Below are 21,355 nucleotides of genomic sequence, written 5' to 3' on the forward strand. Positions count from 1 at the left end.
TTTTCCTTGAAGAGGTCCTTTACATCCCTTGTAAGTTGGATTCCTAGGTATTTTATTCTCTTTGAAGCAATTGTGAATGGGAGTTCATTCATGATTTGGTTCTCTGTTTGTGTGTTATTGATGTATAAGAAGGCTTGTGATTTTTGCACCTTGATTTTGTATCCTGAGACTTTGCTGAAGTTGCTTATCAGCTTAAGGAGATTTTGGGCTGAGACGATGGAGTTTTCTAGATATACAATCATGTCATCTGCAAACAGGGACAATTTGACTTCTTCTTTTCCTAACTGAATACCCGTTATTTCATTCTCTTGCCTAATTGCCCTAACCAGAACTTCCAACACTATGTTGAATAGGAGTGGTGAGAGAGGGCATTCCTGCCTTGTGCCAGTTTTCAAAGGGAATTTTTCCAGTTTTTGCTCCTTCAGTATGATATTGGCTGTGAGTATGCCATAAATGGCTCTTATTATTTTGAGATACGTTTCATCAATACTGAATTTATTGAGAGTTTTTAGCATGAAAGGCTGTTGAATTTTGTCAAATGCCTTTTCTGCATCTATTGAGATAATCATGTGATTTTTGTCTTTGGTTCAGTTTATAAGCTGGATTACTTTTATTGATTTGTGTATGTTGAACCAGCTTTGCATCCCGGGGATGAAGCCCACTTGATCATGGTGGATAAGCTTTTTGATGTGCTACTGGATTCAGTTTGCCAGTATTTTATTGAGGATTTTTGCATCAATATTCATCAAGGATATTGATCTAAAATTCTATTTTTTTGTTGTGTCTCTGCCAGGCTTTGGTATCAGGATAATGTTGGCCTCATAAAATGAGTTAGGGAGGATTCCCTGTTTTTCTATTGATTGGAAGAGTTTCAGAAGGAATGGTAGCTGTCCTCCTTGTACCTCTGGTAGAATTCGACTGTGAATCCCTCTAGTCCTGGACTTTTTTTGGTTGCTAGGCTATTAATTATTGCCTCAATTTCAGACCCTGCTATTGATCTATTCAGGGATTCAACTTTTTCCTGGTTTAATCTTGGGAGAGTGTATGTGTCCTGTAATTTATCCATTTCTTCTAGGTTTTCTAGTTTATTAGCGTAGAAGTGTTTATAATATTCTCTGATGGTAGTTTGTATTGCTGTGGGGTTGGTGGTGATATTCCCTTTATCATTTTTTATTGTGTCTAATTGATTCTTCTCTCTTTTCTTTTTTATTAGTATTGATAGTGATCTATCAATTTTGTTGATCTTTTCAAAAAACCAGCTCCTGGACTCATGAATTTTTTGAAGGGTTTTTTGTGTCTCTATCTCCTTCAGTTCTGCTCTGATCTTAGTTATTTCTTGCCTTCTGCTAGCTTTTGAATGTGTTTACTCTTGCTTCTCTAGGTCTTTTAATTGTGATGTTAGGGTGTCAATTTTAGATCTTTCCTGTGTTCTCTTGTTGGCATTTAGTGCTATAAATTTCTCTCTACACACTGCTTTGAATGTGTCCCAGAGATTCTGGTATGTTGTATCTTTGTTCTCATTGGTTTTAAAGAACATCTTTATTGCTACCTTCATTTCATTATGTATGCTGTAGTCATTCAGCAGCAGGTTGTTCAGTTTCCATGTATTTGAGCAGTTTTGATTGTGTTTCTTAATTCTGAGTTCTAGTTTGATTGCACTGTGGTCAGAGAGACAGTTTGTTATAATTTCTGTTCATTTACATTTACTGAGGAGTGCCTTACTTCTAATTATGTGGTCAATTTTGGAATAAGTGCGATGTGGTGCTGAGAAGAATATATATTGTGTTGCTTTGGAGTGGAGAGTTCTGTAGATGTCTATTAGGTCTGCTTGGTGCAGAGTTGAGTTCAATTCCTGGTTATCCTTGTTAACTTTCTGTCTCGTTGATCTGTCTAATGTTGACAGTAGGGTGTTAAAGTTTCCCATTATTATTGTGTGGGAGTTTAAGTCTCTTTGTAAGTCTCTAAGGACTTGCTTTATGAATCTGGATGCTCCTGTATTGGGTGCACATATATTTAGGATAGTTAGCTCTTCCTGATGAATTGATCCCTTTACTATTATGTAGTGGCCTTATTCTTTGTCTCTTTTGATCTTTGTTGGTTCAAAGCCTGCTTTATCAGAGACTAGGATTGCAACCCTGTCTTTTTTTTTGTTTTCCTTTACTTGGTAGATCTTCCTCCATCCCTTTATTTTGAGCCTATGTGTGTCTCTGCATGTGAGATGGGTCTCCTGAATACAGCAAACTGATGGGTCTTGACTCTGTATCCAATTTGGCAGTCTGTGTCTTTTAATCGGACCATTTACTCCATTTACATTTAAGGTTAATATTGTTATGTGTGAACTTGATACTGTCATTCTGATATTAGCTGGTTATTTTGCTCGTTAGTTGATGTAGTTTCTTCCTAGCATCGATGGACTTTACATTTTGGCATGTTTTTGTAATGACTGGTACCTGTTGTTCCTTTCCATGTTTAGTGCTTCCTTCAGGAACTCCTGTAGGACAGGCCTGGTGGCGGCAAAATCTCTAAGCATTTGCTTCTCTGTAAGGGATTTTATTTCTCCTTCACTTATGAAACTTAGCTTGGCTGGATATGAAATTCTGGGTTGAAAATTCTTTTCTTTAAGAATGTTGAATATTGGCCCCCACTCTCTTCTGGCTTGCAGAATTTCTGCCGAGAGATCTGCTGTTAGTCTGATGGGCTTCCCTTTGTGTGTAACCCAACCTTTCTCTCTGTCTGCCCTTAACATTTTTTCCTTCATTTCAACTTTGGTGAATCTGACAATTATGTGTCTTGGAGTTGCTCTTCTTGAGGAGTATCTTGTGGCATTCTCTGTATTTCCCGAATTTGAATGTTATCCTGCCTTGTTAGGTTGGGAAATTTCTCCTGGATAATATCCTGCAGAGTGTTTTCCAACTTGGTTCCATTCTCCCTGTCACTTTCAGGTGCACCAATCAGACATAGATTTGGTCTTTTCACATAATCCCGTGTTTTTTGGAGGTTTTGTTCATTTCTTTTTACTCTTTTTTCTCTAAACTTCTCTTCTCGCTTCATTTCATTCCTTTCTTCTTCAATCTCTGATACTCTTTCTTCCAGTTGATCGAGTCAGTTACTGAAGCTTGTGCATTTGTCACCAAGTTCTCATGTCATGGTTTTCATCTCTATCACTTCGTTTATGGACTTCTCTGCATTGGTTATTCTAGTTATCCATTCTTTCATTCTTTTTTTAAGGTTTTTAATTTCTTTGTGCTGGGTACATAATTCCTCCTTTAGCTCTGAGAAGTTTGATTGACTGAAACCTTCTTCTCTCAACTCGTCAAAGTCATTCTCCGTCCAGCGTTGTTCCATTGCTGGCGATGAGCTGCATTCCTTTGGAGGGGGTGATGCACTCTGATTTTTTGAATTTCCAGCTTTTCTGCACTGCTTTTTCCCCATCTTTGTGGTTTTATCTGCCGTTGGTCTTTGATGATGGTGACATACTGATGGGGTTTGGTGTGGGTGTCCTTTCTGTTTGTTAGCTTTCTTTTTAACAGTCAGGACCCTCAGCTGCAGGTCTGTTTGAGTTTGCTTGAGGTCCACTCTAGACCCTGTTTGCCTGGGTATCAGCAGCGGAGGCTGCAGAAGATAGAATATTGCTGAACAGAAAGTGTTGCTGTCTGATTCTTGCTCTGAAGCTTCATCTCAGAGGTGTACCCAGCTGTGTGAGGTGTGAGGTGTTGGTCTGCACCTAGTGGAGGATGTCTCCTAGTTAGGCTACTCAGGGGTCAGGGACCCACTTGAGCAGGCAGTCTGTCCATTCTCAGATCTCAACCTCTGTGCTGGGAGAACCACTGCTCTCTTCAAAGCTGGCAGACAGGGATATTAACATCTACAGCGGTTTCTGCTGCTTTTTGTTTAGCTATGCCCTGTCCCCAGAGGTGGAGTCTACAGAGGCAGGCTGGCCTCCATGAGCTGCGGTGGGCTCCACCCAGTTTGAGCTTCCTGGCAACTTTGTTTACCTACTTAAGCCTCAGCAATGTCAGGCACCCCTCTCCCAGCCTATCTGCTGCCTTGCAGTTAGATCTCAGACTGCTGTGCTAGCAGTGAGGGAGGCTCTGTGGGCGTGGAACCCTCCAGCCAGGCATGAGGTATAATCTCCTGGTGTGCCATTTGCTAAGACCCTTGGTAAAGCACAGTATTGGGGTGGTAGTTACCTGATTTTCCAGGTGTTGTGTGTCTCAGCTTCCCTTGGCTAGGAAAAGGAATTCCCTTCCCCCTTGGGCTTCCCAGGTGAGGCAATGCCTCACCCTGTGTCAGCTCTCACTGGTTCGACTGCACCCACTGACCTGCACCAACTGTCTGACACACCCCAGTGAGATGAACCCAGTACCTCAGTTGAAAATGCAAAAATCACCTATCTTCTGTGTTGCTCATGCTGGGAACTGGAGGCTGGAACTGTTCCTATTCGGCCATCTTGGGTGCTCCCAGCTTTTTTCAATCTCAGAAAGCCTTTATCACTCCTTTGTTTTTAAGACAGAATAGTGGAATCTAGAATTATTGGTTGGCAGTTATTTTCTTTCAGAATTTTGAGTGTATCATTCCACATCCTTATGACCTGCAGGGTTTCTGTTGAGTAATCCACTAATAGTCTTGTGGAAATTCCATTTTATGTAACCATTCACTTTTCATTGGCTTTTTTCAGCACTTCATCTATATATTTTGATAATTTTATTGTGTTATGTCTTTAAATGACTATCTTTTATTAAACTTACTTGATATCCTTTGAGATTTCTGGATGTCAGTTTCTATTTCTTTCCCAGTTGTTGAAAGTTTTCTATCATTGTTTTTTTGAATATATTTTCTATATTTTTGTGTCTCTTTCTATTTTTAACATGCTGATAATGCATACATTATTCCACATGGTGATATTTCATCTGGATCTTAAGCTGTCTTCACTTTATTTATTTATTTATTTATTTTGGTTCTCAGATTCGGTGATTCTCAGTAATTTGCCTTCAAGTTCACTAATTCCTTCTTCTACTTCGTCTGATCGGCTGATGAATACCTCCTTAAAACTTTTCCATTCAGTTATAGTATTCTCAAATTTGTGATTTTTGTTTGGTACTTTAAAAAATACTTTCTACCTCTTTGTTGAAGTAGTTAATTTGTTTTTGCATTGCTCTCTTGGTCTCAGTGAATATCTTTATGACCATTATTTTGAATTCCTTCTTGAGTAAAACACCTATATCCACTTTCCTCAGGTTAATTTCTGGAGACTCATCTTGTTCTTTTGTTTGGAGTATATTCTCTTATTTCTTTATTTCCTTTAACTCACAGTGTTTCTACGCAATAGATGAGACAATGGCCTTTCTCAGTCTCATCAGACTGGCTTCATATAGGAGAAAGATCTCACTAATTTTTCCAGCCAGAGATTTTCATGTGCCTCTCAAGTCTTTGTTCAGACTGCTGTCTCTTAGTTTTGGTGCCACCCTGGAGGTTAGAATGCACCACATCTTTTCAGGACTTGGTACCAATAACTTAGGAGCCAGGCTGTCTAGATGTAGCTGAAAATACTGAGGACTTGGCTGTATATTTACTTCTTTCTACTTTCATAGTGAAAGTGAATGTGCATGTTAATCTCCCACTCTCTCTGTATTGCACCAAGTAAAGAATCTGTGGCAAATGCCTGTACTAATATTCAGGCTGCATACTCTGATCCTGAAGAGGTAGCTGCTTGAAATGAGTCCATTGTATTATCAGCTTTTTGTATTCTGAGATGTAGGGCCTTTCAGGAATGCAAATATCTATCATCTCCCAGTGTGAGTTTGTTAAGGAGACAATCTCTTGAGTCAGAGCTATAGAAGTAATGACATTTGACTGCATGGCTAAACTTGGTCTGGGAAGAATGGATAAATCTGATTTTATCATTGGGGTGAGACTCATGAAGTGCCAAACTTTGGATTTGGCTGCAGGAAGATTGTTGTTTGTTTGCATCGTTAGATGCCCTGTGCAAGCTCGCTAGAAGCCAGTTCCTTAAGTAGCCAGTGGAAGTATGTGCCCTAAGTTGTTTCTACAGAGAAGTGGAAATTGAACTTTCTCTTCCCTTTTCTGCTCTGCTCCAATTTGGCATGGTGCCTGGAGTTTTTACATAGCATTTTAAGACTACCTATTTGCTTTATGATCTATGGAGACTGGTATTTTTCTAATATCATCTGCTGTGAGAATTAAGAGTTTTAAGAGGAGTGCTTTTAGAGGTAACTGTAAAGGTTGCAGGACTTGATGGATGACATAAACCTTTTTGAGGATAAACAGGGAGCTGCATTTTAAAAACTTTTTCTCTGCACTGCTCTTGGGCAATGAAGCTCCTGGAAGTGCTTACAAACCCATAAAAAACTGCCATTTCTTTTTTCTGTGTTCTAGATAGACTCTGAATATATTTTGTGTCTTCTACTCCCAGAACTAAGAGCTTTAGAATACAGTCCCTGAATGAAAGTTGTAAAAGTTAGAGCACTCAAGTTTTGTGTGGACAAACTTGTTCTAAGAGTGATTAATGTACCTGGATTTGTCACTGGGGGTGAGCCATGGGAACTAGCTAAAGAAGTGCCTGATGCAAGTTTGTTATAATCCAGACTGCAACTTTTTTAGAATTCAGACTTCAGCCCCTTCTCTGAACTGCTATTAAGGAATGAAATTCCTGGAAGCTCTTCAGCACTTGTATCATACCACTGTTTTTCCTGTGATCTAGAGGGATTCTCATGTGTCTAATCTCCTCTGCTTCCAAAATTAGTGAATTAAAGGCCAAAGAAAAGGAAAGTTAAACTTTGGATGCTTTATGTGAGATCCAAAAACTCCTCTCCACGAGGAGAAATTGGGTTTTTTGAGATTCCTTTTCTAATTGTGTGGTGCAATGAACAAGGCTGGGGTCCATGCTCCATTGTGTTGTAACTTTTCTTACTTGTTCGATGTGAATGTTTTCTTCCTTGCCTGGTAAGTAGGAGTCCCTTTATTGGTCTTTGATTTTCTTTCAGAAGGAGTTCATTCATGAATAGATATCTGTTTAGGACATTCTTGGATGGAAGAAGAGTCAGGAGCTTCCACTTCTGCCATGTTGCTGACATCACTCCATGCCTAGCTCTTTATTTTACTCCCAAGAAACTAGAGTGTTGCAGGTATCATTAAGTGCTCCTACCGAAGCGAGAGAGAAACCAGTACTTTAGAATGCTCCCCAAAAAGCTAGGATGATAAATACTTAGTTAACTCTTATCTTTCCTCTCTGAGGGAGAAGCAGCCAAAATATATTGGTCTCTGTTTACTTTAGGGGTTTACAGGAGGCTCTGACCTGGTTTCTTGATTTCTCATAAAGGGAATTGGTTCCAGTGTCGTCATTGAATCAGTGTGCCTGTGCGGGGGAGAGTGGTGACTCCTATGTTGCCATCTTGCTGATGTCACTGCCCTCTTTCATACTCAATATTGATCATTTAAAAAATCTTGGTCATTGTTTTTACTTTGTCCTCAATTTTATTAATATTTTCAAAAACCAGTTTTAATACCTTTAAATTTTCTCCATTGCTCTCTATTTTTTAGCTTTCTTATATTTTACTGATTTTAGCTTTGTTAATTTTCTCCCTTTTCTGTGTTTCTTTGTCCGTTTTCTCTTCTTCACTGATTTTATTGTTTTCTTCCTTCTAATGATTTCAATTTTAATTTCACTTCTCTCTATCTTAGGGTGAAAAAATGAAAACATGGTCATAAAATATCATACTTTGAAAATATAAAACTTTAAAGCTCCAACCTTTTAAGCACTGCTTTAGCTGTGTTCCAAAATGTTACACGTCTCTGTGTGTGTGTGTGTGTGTGTGCGCGTGTGTGTATGTTCTGTGTGTTGGGAGACAGAGAGAGAGAGTTCATTTTTATTTGATTTGAAATATTTTCTCATTTGTCTTGTGGTTTGTCTGTTGATGATCAATTATATAGAAGTTTATTGTTTAATTTCAAAATATTTGTTGTATCTAGATAAGTGATTATTTTCTGGTTTCTAGTTTAATGCTGTGTGAAAGAATACTGGGAAATTTTCAATATTTTGAAACACTCAGTTTTTTCATTGCACAGCACATGGTCTACCTTGCTGATGATTCTATTTACAAATAAAAATATGCATACACACTAAATGTAGAATTAGGTTATACTGGGTCACAATGTTCTTTAAATTTATTTGCCCATCTCACAAATTTGTTAAATAATCTCTTTCTCAATTGCCTACTATCAGAAAATACTTTAAATTAAATAATAATGGTTGTGGTACACATTAAAATCAATGGGATACAGCTGAAACAGAGATCTAGAAGATAGACAGGAACATACACTTAACAAAAATAGAAGGAAAGAATCATACAAGCATAAATAGTTGATCGTTAATCTTAAGAAAAATAAATTGATGAGAATATTGAAAACATATTAAAATATTGAAAAACAGAAATAGGCAAAATACTTTTGATAAATATGAAATACTTTAATTATCATAGGTGAAAAAAGAAAACTTGACATTACCAATAACCTTTAATGAAGTTTTATTCACCCAAACATCTCCATGAATTGATAACAAAATGTCAGACTCTTGAAATCATTGCCATGATTTCCTGGAGTATGCTGACAGAAAGCTTTAGGTGAAGTAGAGCATACACTATAATAGGAGAAAGTAAGATCAAGGGATAATAAAGTGCTGAATGCTGCCAGATGCTTCTAAACTCCCCCGTCAGTCAAGCAGGACATGCTTCATTTTCATATTATGAAAAAATAAGATATTTCTGATGTATCGCAGTTTAACAAGAGCTTAACTGTGAGCTTACAAAGGTGTCTTTATATGTGATTATATAGCTAAAGCCAGGCTGTGCAATGCATTAAAGTGGGTGCATAACATCCATTTAAATATCCCTAAACAGTACAGATAAGCTAGAAAATAAAAATTCTATTGGAGTTTCAAGCTTTAAATAGCACACTATAAATACTAATGATTATATTTAATGCTTATATTGGCCAAGTGTCAGTACCAAATTGATTATTAACTAAATATAATTCTACTTCTGGCTAATAAGATTCCATTGGCAGAAAATTTGTGAGGGTTTTAATGCAATACTAATGTATTTGATCATATATATCAATTTTTATTTAATGCATGTAATTAAGAGGGTGTAATTCTATTAAAACTTTCTAAAGGCTCAAAATAATTGAAATCAATATTACATAAATTATAAAAAATTTGTTAAACAAAAAATATACAAAAAAACTACAAGAAAGTCTATGAGAATGCAAGCCAAAAGTTCTATTGTTTTATGTAACTGTTACACAGTTGAAAAGTATAATATCTGCATACAAGAAAATCATAATTAATATGTGATGATTTATGAAACAGTTATTGAATTTTTCTATTGATTCTATTTTAATCATATAAATTGTTATTTTTAAACTAAAAGCCTAATTTTAATATTTTTATGTTTAATTTTTATTATAAAATTAATTATATTTTTAATATTTTTTAGTGGCGCAAATACAATTATGCCCACCTCCACCTCAGATTCCCAATTCTCGCAATATGACAACCACATTGAATTATCAGGATGGAGAAAAAGTATCTCTTCTTTGCCAAGAAAATTATCTAATTAAAGAAGGAGAAGAAATTACATGCAAAGATGGAAGATGGCAGTCAATACCACACTGTGTTGGTCAGTAGTGTGTAATTTGTTTTACATAATTCTTTCAAATGAGGTTAATATTCTCTTGTGCTTCATGTAAACAAGAGAAGTTCTTTCTCTATATCTGTTACTTTATCCTGACAAAATAAATTAGGACCTAGGCACATTAATCAATCACCACTCTTTCAGTTTTTTGAACAAAATACAGTCAAATGTTTGGAATGTTTTGTAAATATCAGATAACATTTCCATTCATGCATATTTCAATTGTCATGATGAACAAGACATGAATGAAGAGGATTATTGAACAAGAGGATGGTAACATATATATGGTAGAGGAATATATCTTTGCAAGTTTCTAATAAGTTTTTGTTTTTAAATAATTTTATTTGTTCAAATTATACTCACTTTAGAATCCAAAATAGTGTTTGATTTTATATTTCAATTTAAGTATTTTATTTGTTTTTGACCCTTTGATTTTCATTCTTCATTTAGAAAAAATTCCATGTTCACAACCACCTCAGATAGAACATGGAACAATTAATTCATCCAGGTCTTCACAAGAAAGTTATGCACATGGGACTAAATTGAGTTATACTTGTGAATATGGTTTCTGGCTATCTGAAGAAAATGAAATAACATGCTACATGGGAAAATGGAGTTCTCCACCTCAGTGTGAAGGTTAGGACAATATGAATACTCAATTTCTGCTTACAGTAGAATTCATTAAAAATAATCTCTTGTTATCAAATGAGGGGAAAGAATAATTGAGATTACTGACTATATGAAATTATTTATGCATTATGCCATTAAAATACTTTTTGCATGATTGAATCTACTCTATTTATGTTAATTTTATTTGTTCATGATAGAGTCACTCTTTATTCTGTCATTAAAAAATAATATCTAGTGAAATTAAACTTGTCTGTATTATTCTCATGCTGCCATAAAGGACTGCCCAATAATGGGTAATTTATATATATATATATATATATATATAAGTTTAATTGGCTCACTGTTCTGCATGGCTGAGGAGGTCTTAGGAAACTTACAATCATGGTGGTAGGAGAAGCAAACGCATGATGGCAGGAAGGAGAAGTTCTGACCAAACAGGGAAAAGCCTCTTATAAAACCATTAGATCTCATGAGAACACACTCACTATCCCAAGAACAGAAGCATGGGGATAACTGCTCCCATTATTCATGTATTTTCTACTAGGTCCCTCACACAAAACGTGGAGATCATGGAAACTACAATTCAAATTGATATTTGGTTGGGGATACAGTCAAATCCTATCATTCCACTGTGTCGCATACCAAGTCTATTGTCCTCACAATTCAAAACACAATCATGCCTTCCCAACAGTCCGCCAAATCTTAACTTATTCCAGCATTAACTCAAAAGTTCATGTCCAAAGTCTCATCTGAGACAAGGCAAGTTCTTTCTGCCCATGAGCCTGTAAAACCAAAGCAAGCTAGTTATCTCCTAGGTACAATGGGGATACAGACATTGGGTAAATGCTTCCATTCCAAAAGGGAGGAAATGGCTGAAATAAAGTGGCTACATGCCTGATGGAAGTCTGAAATTTAATAGGGCAGTCATTAAACCTTAAAGTTCCAAGATTATCTCCTTTGACTCCATGTCTCACATTCAGGTCATGCCAATGCAAGAGGTGGGCTCCCACAGCCTTGGGCAGATGTGGTTTGTCCCCCTCCCAGCTGCTTCCATGGGTTTGCATTGAGTGTCTGTGGCTTTTCCAGGAGCACAGTGCAAGCTATCGATAGATCTACCATTCTGGGGTTTCAAAAATTGTGCCCCTGTTTTCACAATTCCACAAGACAGTGCCCCAGTGGGGACTCTGTGTGAGGGCTCTGACCCCATGTTTCCTTTTCTCAATGGCCTACCAGAGGTTCTCCATGTGGGCTCAACCCTGCGGCAAACTTCTGCCTGGACATCCAGGTATTTTCATATATCCTCTGCAACCTAGTTGTAGGTTCCCAAACCTCAATTCTTGACTTGTGTGCACCCACAAGGCCAAGACTACATGTAATCCACCAAGGCTTGGGGTTTTCACCCACTGAGGCAAAGGACCAAGCTGCATGTTAGCCCCTTTTAGCCACAGCTGGAGCTGAAGCAGCTGGGATACAGGACACCATGTCCTCAGGCTGCATAGAGCAGCTGGGACCTGATCCAGGTCCATCAAACCATTTTTCCCTCCTGGGCTTCTGGGTCTGTGATGGGTAGGGGTGGCATGAAGGCCTCAGACATGCCCTGGAAATATTTTCCCCATTGTCTTGGTGATTAACATTTGGCTTATTATTTTTGCAAATTTCTGCAGCAGGCTTGAATTTCTCTCCAGAAAATGAAGTTTTATTTTCTATTGCATTTACAGGCTGCAAATTTTTCAAACTTTTATGCTGTGCTTCCTCTTGAGCTCTTTGCCACTTAGAAATTTATTCTGCTGTATACCCTAAATCATCTCTCTCAAGTTCAAAGTTCCACAGATCTCTAGGGCAGGGCAATATGCCACTAGTCTCTTAGCATAACAGAAGTGATCTGTACTCCAGTTTACAACAAGTTCCTCATCTTCATCTGAGACAACCTCATCCTGGACTTCATTGTCCATGTCACTATAAGCATTTTGGTCAAAGCCATTCAGCAAGCCTCTAGGAAGTGCCAAACATTCCCACATCTTCTTGTCTTCTGAGGCCTCCAATTCCCTAGGAAGTCCCAAGCATTTTCACATTCTCCTGTCTCCTTCTGACCCTTCCAAATTGTTCTAACTCCTGCCTGTTATCCAGTTCCAAAGTTGCTTCCACATTTTGGTTATCTTTACAGCAACACCCTACTCTCTGCAGTACCAATTTACTGTATTAGTCTGTTACCATACTGCTCTAAAGAACTACCAAAGACTGCATAATTTATAAAGGAAAGAGGTGTAATTGACTCCCAATTCCACAAGGCTGGGAGGCCTCAGGAAACTCTCAACCATGGTTGAAGGGTAAGCAAACATGTCCTTCTTCACATGATGACAGGAAGGAGAAGTGCAAAGAAAAGACAGAAAAGCTCCTTATAAAACCATCAGATCTCAGGAGAACTCACGCAGTATCATGAGAACAGCAGCAGAGGAATAATCGCCCTGATGATTCCATTTTCTCCCATCGGGTCCCATCCACAACGCATGTAGATTATGACAATTGCAATTCAAGATGAGATTTGAGTGGGGACACACCTAAACCTGTTCTGCAAGTTGTCATGTTTGCTTTGCCACTATGTTTTAAAACTTCTTTTACATTCTTCCCACAATGCCCCTTCTGATTTTCTACAATACATTATGTTTTACCTGGAACCGTTAAACCTCAATATGTATCTTATTATCACTAGTAAGTTTACAGAGGCATTGCTTACCAAGGCATTGAAGATATCTTTCTGAAATATATTGCTACTTTTAGTTTCAAGTCCTTCCTCAGTTGGTGACAGTCGGATAGATAGACAGACACCAGAAGGCTGGTTTTAGGAAACATTTGTGTAGTTCTCTGTGATGTCTTAGTAGCTCCTGTATTGTATATTTTCAAATGAAACTACTTAATATAAAAACAGGCACATAAAATTAAATTTCTGAGTTAGTGAAACCTGAATTCATTGTTTTTTATTTTTTAGGCCTTCCTTGTAAATCTCCACCTGAGATTTCTCATGGTGTTGTAGCTCACACCTCAGACAGTTATCAGTATGGAGAAGAAGTTACGTACAAATGTTCTGAAGGTTTTGGAATTGATGGACCTCCAATTGCAAAATGCTTAGGAGAAAAATGGTCTCACCCTCCATCATGCATAAGTATGGTGTATTGAGTTTATTATATATACGATAAATATTCTTCATTCAAAGTGTACGTCTTACCAATAAGAAAGAAAACAGTGACTCTAGAATTTCATAAGGTTTTCTTGAATATTCTAGATTGTTGTGGGAAATTATAAGTCTAGTAATTAAAACATTTGACTTCATAAGCCAAATTGGTTCATTTTCACATCATCTTGTGTGAACTTTAAGCATCCTCTGATGTATAGTCTCAGACTTCTCATCTCTGTTCTTAGGGCACAACTGCCTCTACTCATCAATCTCATCATTCTTCAATCTTCTGTCAGTTTATCAACAATCTCCCTATAAGTATATTTTCTAAAATATTTACAAAATTATTATAAGTATTTCACATTTGACAGGAGCAAAACATTTGGAAATAATACATACAATACATGCATAATTGGTGTATTATTCCGTTCTCACACTGCTGTAAAGAACTTCCTGAGACTGGGTAATTTATAAGAGAAAAAATTTTAATTGGTCACAGTTTTGCATGGCTGAGGAGGGGTCATGAAACTTACAATTACCATTGAAGGGGAAGCAAGCACCTTCTTCACAAGGTGGCAGGAGAGAGAGGAGTGAGCAAAGGAGGAACTTCCAAACACTTATTAAACCATCAGATCTTGTAAGAACTCACTCACTATTATGAGAACAGCATGTGGGAAACTGCCTCCATGATCCAATCACCTCCCACCAGGTCTCTCTCTCAACACCTGGGGATTATAATTCAAGATGAGATTTGGGTGGGGACACAAAGCCTAACCATATCAGGTGGCAAGTATGGACAAAAAATAATGTGAAACAAAAAATGTGTAATCTCAAGTGCTACGGCTACCAATATCTCTTGAGGCTTCTAATATCCTTCCTATCTTGTATTTTTAATAGATTTAGAAGAATTTAATGTAATTAAGAGAAAAAGGCTAGTGTATTTTCTCAAGTTATAAGAAAAATGTTGTACAGTATTCATTGATTCTATATATCGCTATTATTAGAATACATTACATTCATTGTATATAACCTGTTTTTAAAGATTTACTGAATAAATACATATTTTTCCTATTTCAGAAACAGATTGCCTCAGTTTACCTAGCTTTGAAAATGCCAAACCCATGGGAGAGAAGAAGGATTCATATAAGTCTGGTGAGCAAGTGACTTATACTTGTGCAACAAATTACAAAATGGATGGACCCAGTACTGTAACATGCATTAATAGCAGATGGACAGGAAGGCCAACATGCAGAGGTACTTTGATGAATTTTAAAAATTTATTTATGTAATGCATGGGCCCGGCCCAGTGACTCACACCGGTAATCCCAACACTTTGGGAGGCCAAGGTGAGTGGATCACTTCAGGTCAGGAGTTCAAGACCAGCCTGGCCAGCATGGTGAAAACCCGTCTCTACTAGAAATACAAAAAAATTGCGGGGCATGGTGACATACATCTGAAGTCCCAGCTACTCAGGAGGCTGAGGCAGGAGAATCACTTGAACCAGGGAGGTGAAGACTGAAGTGGCCCAAGATTGCGCCACTACATTCCACCCAGGGTGACAGAGCGAGATTCCATCTACAAAAAATAAATACATATAAAAATAAATATATAAGTACAATTTATTTACATAGACTGTCTTAGGCAATAAAATATAGAATTGCCTCTAACATCATTAAAATGGACATAAATTAAGTTTTTTAGGGCAGGACAAAGTGGGCATATGCCTAAAAATAAAAAGATGGAACTGAGTATTTGATGATTAATCTTAGCTCAATAATTCTCAAAGTGTAGTTGCTAAACCGGTGGCATCATCATCTTCTTGGAGATTGTTTGAAATGAAAGTAAAATTCCATGAGCTCATTCTAGACATACAGAATCAAAAGTCTCGAAATAGAACCCTGAAACTGTTTTACCAACCCCTCGAGGAAATTCTATGCACACTTCTGTGTGAAAAGCATTGCTATAGCCTGTTATTACTACACATGAACATGAAACTCTCTGATGAATTTTGCATTGTTCAGCATAGTATCCTTATTCATTGGCAATTAAAATATATGAAGTTATTTTTATTATTGTAGAAGTATTTTCTTTTACTTTTCCACATCTCCAATTTAGATCCTTTGATTAACCATCCTTCCTCTCTTTTAACTTGGGTCATTTTCAAAATGTGTTTTTAATTCTTTGCTTATTCGCTAAGAAAATGTCTATTTGTGTTTATTTTTAAGAGGCTAAAATGTATAAGCAGGATGATTGCAAAGCACAATCCAATACCACATAATCTGTATATGCTGACTTTTTTGCATTTTATGAATTAATGTTAAATAAATAGAAATGATAATTGTTGTACTCAAACTTAAAGAGAGATATCCAGGAAAACTTTAATTTACACAGGTTTCCAGAAGGAAAAAAAAAAGGTCTAACAATGTTCTAGCATAGGATGAAGAAGAAATTTAAAACATCAAAGCTTGTACCTTACAAAAAATAGTTTTATGTCTCTTCCTCAATGTTACATTTAAATTTATCAAAATCAACAAAATATTTGATAAGACATTATCTACTTATTTTAAATTTATCTTGAAATATATTTGTAATTGTATTAGTTGATTGGCTACTCAAAACGAACACGAGGTGGAACCACTTCTTTTTTCCTATTCAGACACTTCCTGTGTGGATCCGCCCTCAGTAAAAAATGCTCATATAGTGTCGAGACAGATGAGTAAATATGCATCTGGTGAGAGAGTACGTTATGAATGTAGGAGCCCTTATGAAATGTTTGGGGATGAAGAAGTGATGTGCGTAAACGGAAACTGGACAGAACCACCTCAATGCAAAGGTAGAGTATTATATTTCCTTTAATATTTTGGGGGAGTATAGCAAGGTTAAAATATGTTGATTTAAATAAAAAGAGGTAATTTTTATTAATAGATTTTTCAAATGCAAATAAAATGATTGATGGTGCTTAAAATTCAATTCTTCTTGTGAACAGAGCACAAGTAATAGCGTATATTATTTTCGAGAAAGATTCGGCCAAAGTAAAAGACTTGGAACCTGAAAAAAAAAGTATCTTAAGCATTACAACACTTAGCTCTTCTCAGGAATACATGTAATAAAAGATACATTATGTGCATTTGACAGTCATAAGTGGTGTGCATTCTAAGATATGGAATAGGCAGTTGAAGAGAGATCATAGATTGTGATATAAATATGGGCATCTTCAGTATATAGATTTTATTTCAAGGTGTGTGACTGTATTTATAAAAAAAAAAGTCTAATCACACATTCCTGGGTCATTCTAATATGTAGACATGAAGTAAGGGAAACCAACAAAGGAAATTGTATCTTACCCACTTTTATTTTTTAAAATTAATGTTGGGTTTTTTTTCACTATTTTACTTAGACTCTACCTATATTTTATATTGAAGTGAGTCTTCCATTCATCATCTGTTAACTGATGAACTTGGACCATTTACACTTAGAATAATTATTGATACATAAGACTTAAGCCCTTGTCATTTATTTGTTTCTGTGTGTTTCCTCTCAGTTTCAGTTCTATTTCCCTATTCTTCTGTCCGGGGAAAATTATTAAGGAGATTAATTTTGATTCATATGTATTGTGTATTGTTTTTGATTGTATCTCCTGTATAGCTTTTCTCTTCCTTTTAAAAAATTGTTGCTCTAACTAATACTATATACATGTAATAATATATTACTCTCTACTGGTAGTGACATTAAAATCTTCAATTGGAATATGGAAACCATATTTTCATGTAGATCCATTTATACTCTCCACATTTTAAGTATAAATGCCATTAGTATTTTCTGTACATACGTTGAGCACCATATTAAACTCATTTGCTTCAAACATCAAACATAATGGAAAAATTTATGAGGAAAAAGATATCCTGTTATATTGACTCCTCTTTTTATCCATTGTAATATTCTATTTTTTTCAGTATCCTAAAGTCTCAGGCTCTTATTTTTATCATTTTATTTTAATTTGAAGAATTCCTTTATTAATCTTTAGGCACAGGTCTACTGGAGACAAATTCTCCTGGTTTCCTTGTCTCTAAGAATGTCTGTATTTACCCCTTTACTTGTAAAGGATAGTGTCACTGGATATAAAATTTGAAGTTGACAGCTCTTTAAACACTTGAAAACTGTACCACATGGTTATAGATGAAAAGCTCACCATCACTGTAATTGTTGATCCCCTCAAGGAAAGGCATGGATTTGTATAGTTGCTTTCAATATTTTTTTCTTTTTTAAAGTAGTTTTTAAAAAAATGTATGCTGCTATAAATTCCAGTGTGTTTATAATCTTTGGAGTTCACTCAACTTCTTAAATATAAGTTTATGCCTTATGGTAAAAATGGGAAGTTTTCAGGCATCACTTTATTTATGCATTTTTCCAGCCCAATATTCTTTCTCTTCTATTTCTGCATCTGCATTATTTGTTTTTGTATTTTTCTGACTGTCTCAGCTCAGTTTTTTGTTTTCAGTCTATTTTCGGAGCAGGAATTGTATATTGCTCTTTCTTCAAGTTCACAGATTTATTTGGCTGTCAGCTCCCAATGTATTATTAAGTATATTCATTGTTTTTAAAGAATGTTTAACATACTTTTCCATTTTATAATTCATATGGGATTTTTAAAAACCATTATCAATTTAAAGACCTCTGTCCTTTAGTGTTACTCCAAAGAATGTTGAATATAAAATAAGAAACTTCCTCTGTCATAGTTTTCTAGTTTAACATATATTCATTCAGAAAGACATTTCTTAATCCTTTTCTACTGTAAGCAGCAATATTTGGTAATATTGTATGTGTTCTTTCAGTAAGGAGAAAAGAACTTAAATACATTACTTCCAATTTCAAGGGTTAAAATTTCTTCCAGGATTCATTTCTTTCACCAGAAATCATAAAACTGTTGATATTATATAAAGTGCTGTGTTTGTATTTGCCTTACTTGAACTCATAGTTTGATTTTCTCTCATAATAAATCAAATGATGAAATGATGTTTTTTAGATTCTACAGGAAAATGTGGGCCCCCTCCACCTATTGACAATGGAGACACTACTTCATTCCCATTGTCAGTATATGCTCCAGATTCATCAGTTGAGTACAAATGCCAGGACTTGTATCAACTTGAGGGTAACAAGCGAATAACATGTAGAAACGGACAATGGTCAGATCCACCAAAATGCTTACGTAAGTACTTTAATATCCACATGGACCCAGGAAAAATCAATGTGATGAGTCTGAAATTTCACTCTTTGTAACAAAATAATCACAGATTATTGAACAATCATTCTGTTGAATGCTTGCCTACCAAATATTTATGTTAGAAAGTAAAGTTTAGAAATTTTTCTCTTTAAGGCTGGGCGCAGTGGCTCACATCTGTAATCCCAGCAGTTTGGGAGGCCGAGGTGGGCAGATCAGGAGGTCAGGAGATCAAGACCATCCTGGCTAACATGGTGAAACTCCGTCTCTACTAAAAAATACAAAATAATAATAATAACTGGGTATGGTGATGGACAACTGTAGTCTCAGCTAGTCAGTAGTCTGAGGCAGGAAAATGGTATGAACATAGGAGGCAGAGCTTTCAGTGAACCAAGATCGTGCCACTGTACTCCAGGCTGCGAGAAAGAATGAGACTCCATCTCATTAAAAACAAAAATAAAGAGAAGTTTAGAGAAAAAAGAGTAAAAAGAAATGAACAAAACCTCCAAGAAATAAGGGACTATGTGAAAAGACCGAATCTACATCTGTCTGGTGTACCTGAAAGTGACGGAGAGAATGGAACCAAGTTGGAAAACACTGTGTATGGTATTATGCAGGAGAACTTCCCCAACCTAGCAGGGCAGGCCAACATTCAAATTCAGGAAATACAGAGAATGCCACTAAGATAATCGTTGAGAAGAGCAACTCCAACACACATAATTGTCAGATTCACCAAAGTTGAAATGAAGGAAAACATGTTAATGGCAGTGAGAGAGAAAGGTCGGGTTACCCACAAAGGGAAGCCCATCAGCCTAACAGCAGATCTATCAGCAGAAACTCTACAAACCAGAAGCGAGTGGGGGCCAACATTCAACATTCTTAAAGGAAAGAATTTTCAACTCAGAATTCCATATCCAGCCCAACTAAGTTTCATAAGTGAAGGAGAAATAAAATCCTTTACAGAGAAGCAAACGTTTAGAGATGTTTTCACCACCAGGCCTGCCCTACAAGAGCTCCTGAAGGAAGCACCAAACATGGAAAGGAACAACCGGTACTGGCCATTGAAAAAACATGCTAAAATGTAAAGACCATCGATGCTAGGAAAAAACTGCATCAACTAACGAGCAAAATAACCAGCTAATACCACAATGACAGGATCAAGTTCACACATAACAATATGAACCTTAAATGTAAATGGACTAAATGCTCCAATTAAAAGACACAGACTGGCAAATTGGATAGAGTCAAGATGCATCAGTTTACTGTATTCAGGAGACCCATCTCACATGCAGAGACACACATAGGCTCAAAATAAAGGGAGGGAGGAAGATCTACCAAGCAAATAGAAAACAAAAAAAAGCAGGGGTTGCAATCTTAGTCTCTATTAACACAGAATTTAAAGCAACAAAGATGAAAAGAGACAAAGAAGGTCATTACATAATGGTAAGGAATCAGTTCAAAAAGAAGAGCTAACTATCCTAAATATATATGCACCCAATACAGGAGCACCCAGATTCATAAAGCAAGTCCTTAGAGACTTACAAAGAGACTTAGACTCCCACAAAATAATGGGAGACTTTAACACCCTACTGTCAACATTAGACAGATCAATGAGGCAGAAAGTTAACAAAGATATCTGGGAATTGAACTGAGCTCTGCACCAAGCTGACCTAACAGACATCTACAGAACTCTCCACCCCAAAGCAACACAATATACATTCTTCTCAGCACCACATCACACTCATTCCAAAACTGACCACGTAGTTGGAAGTAAAGCACTCCTCAGCAAATGTAAATGAACAGAATTTATAACAAACTGTTTATCAGACCACAGTGCAATCAAACTAGAACTCAGAATTAAGAAACACAATCAAAACTGCTCAAATACAGGGAAACTGAACAGCCTGCTGCTGAATGACTACAGCATACATAATGAAATGAAGGTAGCAATAAAGATGTTCTTTGAAATCAATGAGAAAAAAGATACAACATACCAGAATCTCTGGGACACATTTAAAGCAGTGTGTAGCGGGAAATTTATAGCACTAAATGCCCACAGAGGAAAGCGGGAAAGATTTAAAATTGACATCCTAACATTATAATTAAAAGAACTAGAGAAGCAAGAGCAAACACATTGGAAAGCTAGGAGAAGGCAAGATATAACTAAGATCAGAGCAGAACTGAAGGAGAGAGAGACACAAAAAGCCCTTCAAAAACTCAGTGAATCCAGGATCTGGTTTTCTGAAAAGAGAAATACAATGGATAGACTGCTAGCAAGACTAATAAAGAAGAAAAGAGAGAAGAATCCAATAGACACAATAAAAAATGATAAAGGGGATATGACCCCCAACCCCACAGAAATAAAAACTATCATCTGAAAATACTCTAAACACCTCTGTAAAAATAAACTAGAAAACCTAGAAGAAATGGATAAATTCCTGGACACATACACCCTTCCAAGACTAAACCAGGAAGTAGTTGAATCCCTGAATGGATCAATAACAGGCTCTGAAATTGAGGCAATAATTAATAGCCTACCAACCAAAAAAAGTCCAGGACGAGAGGGATTCACAACTGAATTCCACCAGAGGTACAAGGAGGAACTGGTACCATTCTCTGAAACTA

At 36.5% G+C, this 21,355-nt stretch overlaps 1 protein-coding gene across 5 annotated transcripts in view; it reads left to right on the plus strand.

Moving 5' to 3' along the window:
- Window positions 1–21,355, plus strand: part of LOC105484651 (complement factor H) — a 194,314-nt gene that overhangs the window by 95,004 nt on the left and 77,955 nt on the right. For 2 of the 5 annotated variants that reach the window (XM_071077507.1, XM_071077496.1), the window contains 6 exons: window positions 9,513–9,695; window positions 10,161–10,346; window positions 13,327–13,500; window positions 14,590–14,766; window positions 16,169–16,345; window positions 18,536–18,718. The exons of 1 other annotated variant lie outside the window; for it this stretch is intronic. In XM_071077507.1, coding sequence (XP_070933608.1) covers window positions 9,513–9,695; window positions 10,161–10,346; window positions 13,327–13,500; window positions 14,590–14,766; window positions 16,169–16,345; window positions 18,536–18,718 — 1,080 coding nt within the window. The remainder of the gene's footprint in view (window positions 1–9,512; window positions 9,696–10,160; window positions 10,347–13,326; window positions 13,501–14,589; window positions 14,767–16,168; window positions 16,346–18,535; window positions 18,719–21,355) is intronic. 2 more of the 5 variants (XM_071077504.1, XM_071077503.1) reach the window with 2 other exon arrangements.

This window comes from Macaca nemestrina, chromosome 1, assembly GCF_043159975.1.
Source record: "Macaca nemestrina isolate mMacNem1 chromosome 1, mMacNem.hap1, whole genome shotgun sequence".
NCBI lineage: Eukaryota > Metazoa > Chordata > Mammalia > Primates > Cercopithecidae > Macaca > Macaca nemestrina.